This window comes from Apaloderma vittatum, unplaced genomic scaffold (assembly GCF_000703405.1).
Source record: "Apaloderma vittatum isolate BGI_N311 unplaced genomic scaffold, ASM70340v1 scaffold17108, whole genome shotgun sequence".
Classification (NCBI taxonomy): Eukaryota; Metazoa; Chordata; class Aves; order Trogoniformes; family Trogonidae; genus Apaloderma; species Apaloderma vittatum.
Window position 1 is genome coordinate 23979 of NW_009731422.1, and position 2488 is coordinate 26466.

Genomic DNA, 2488 nt, shown 5'->3' on the forward strand with positions numbered 1-2488 from the left:
AAAAAAAGACAGGGAAAAAATCCTGTATAAAAAGAGAGAGGCATTTGTTTTGGGGTACTTTTATGTGATTTTATCACAACATTGGATTTCTCAAGGATAATAAATCATAGCAGGACATTTAGTGTAGTCATGCTCGCTACACCTGTGATCCATTGCCTTGTAGGAGAACTCGTTAATAACTCTGACAAGCTGTGTACTAGTTGGAGATGGATGGCTTAAAATTCCTCACTGCATCCTCAGGAGGTGGCCTTTCCAAATAACACCTACCTGGCCTCTTGACAGGGGCATTTCCTCAGTGGCAGGTCACGGAGAGCTGATGGCATCATCCCTGGATAACTGGTGGTGACAGGCAGAGGAGGCGCAGCCTTCCTAACAGGAGGGTATGCACCCCCAGCTCATTTTTAACTGTAATTTGAAGGTAGACTTACAATGCTCTTGAGTTTCAGGGTAATTTTTTTTTTTAGTGCAATTATTTGGACAAATGATTTGGACACGTGAGGGTTTGCCATTACCAAAAATATCCCCAGGTAGTTTGTTGAGCAAAAGCATTCTCTGCCCATAAACTATGTGTGTCAGAGCTGTCAGGAGGTGTAAAATGTGATGTAACCTTGCACAGCTTGATTTTTCGGCTGCACTGGCAGGTGGCACCTGAGTCCCAGAGCAAGATCCCACACTGGTGCAGCAGCTAGGAATCGGAGTATGGAGACGGCAGAGGTACAGAGCAGCATGTTAAAATAATACTGATTCATGGGGGATATATTATAGTAAGAAATACGCAGCCTTGACAAAGACGCGTGGCTAAAAGCGAGATCTAGTGCTTAGTGCTCGGTGTCCTGTCTGTCTGGAAGGGACTGTACTGCATCGGGGTGCTGCTGTGAGGGCTCCCAGATGGGGCTTTACTGGCAGCACTGGTTTCCGGCAGCCCTGGAGAGCTGGTGTTGCTGGCAGGGACAATGACGGCAGCGCTGGGCCCCGTGCCGTGCTCAGGGCTCTGTGCCAGGCTGTGCTACCCCCTTGCTGCACAAGCCTGGGTGGATTTGGAGTCCCTGCAGACATTTGTTCTTTAAAATCCCTTTCTTTCCTGGGGATATTTTTTAATCTGTAATATTCCAGCCAGTGCCCGTGGATATCCTGGCTTCAGTTTGCACGGATTTTTTTGTTCAACTTTCTAATGAGCCGAGGTAGGGCTTCAGTTTGCAGAACACAAAGTGCTCTTGTCTGGAGGGAGGGTGTAGCCTTTCCCAGGATCAGGCCCATCATTAGAGTTTCCTGCTGTCTGCAAGCTTTTGTTCCAGGAGACTGGGCTAATCCAAGGGATGGGGTGTTGTGTTCATGTCTCTCCCTCAGTCACTTTTCTGGACTTTTAACGAGTAGCCGCAGCAATAATTATGGCAAATCGTTTCTGTATAAACATCCTGCTGACAGCCTGTGTGTGTGTGAGTGCTGTCTCTGAGTCAGGAAGGCAGTCGATGAGCACTGGAATGGTTCATGGTGCTTGCATGTGGAGGAAGACAGTTGGAGACGCTGCTGCTCCCTTTGTCCAGGTGCAGGCTGCTTGACTGCTTTCATCATTGCACAACGCCCAGGCAGAGCTTTTGACAGTTTTTTACGTGATGTAATTCTGCTTCAAGGCCAGGTTGGATGGGACTTTGAGCAACCTGGACTAGTGGAAGGTGTCCTTGCCCATGACAGGGGAGTTGGAGCTAGGTGGTCTTTAAGGTCCCTTCCAACTCAAACCATTCCGTGATTCTACTTCATCTGTTCTTGCTAAATACCGTAGCTGTGGATTTGTGTCCTGTTTATTCAAGTTGTATTTCAATCTGTGGTACAGTTTGTCTTATTCCTTCCAAACTCCTCATTTTTGAGATGCTGAATTCTGTACCAAAACCCCTGGTGCCTGATGTGCTGTGGCAGGGGGGGCATTTGCGTGACGTTTGGCTTTCTGGGGACAGAGCTCCGGGTGGATGAACGACGATCTTGCCTTGACCGGTCTCTGCTTCTTCTCTCCCCAGTGTATGGGCACAACGTGAAGAGCAGCAATGACTTCATTGGGAGGATCGTGATCGGGCAGTACTCGACGGGTGCCCCCGAGTCCAACCACTGGCGCCGGATGCTGAACGCGCACCGGACGGCCGTGGAGCAGTGGCACAGCCTGCGGTCCCGGGAGGAGTGTGACCGCGTCTCTCCGGCGTCCCTGGAGGTAACATGAGGTGGGGGATGAACAGCAGCCAGACCAAGCAGGCGGACGAGTTAAAAAAAAATAAATAAAACCACTAACCGAAACACCCCACCTCACACCCCACACGCACACCGCAGCAGCTCCATTGGATTGAAGCAGCTGCCGGTGTCCAACCGGCCATGCTGGCCTCTGCGAACCATGTCCCACTGGGTCCTGGCCGTTCCCTGGAGGCCACTGATGGCCCGGCCATCCATCCCTCTCGCCGCTGGCAGCTGGCACCATCGGCATGGCTTGCGGTGGAGAGGGGAG

General features: G+C 50.8%; 1 protein-coding gene across 1 annotated transcript in view; it reads left to right on the plus strand.

The window, feature by feature from the left end:
* SYT17 (synaptotagmin XVII) overlaps positions 1-2209 on the plus strand; it is a gene marked incomplete at its 5' end in the record, with an annotated part of 25575 nt that extends 23366 nt beyond the window's left edge. The window contains one exon of the mRNA XM_009875183.1: positions 2013-2209. Within this exon, the coding sequence (XP_009873485.1) occupies positions 2013-2209 (197 nt within the window). The remainder of the gene's footprint in view (positions 1-2012) is intronic.
* Positions 2210-2488: the final 279 nt, after the last annotated feature.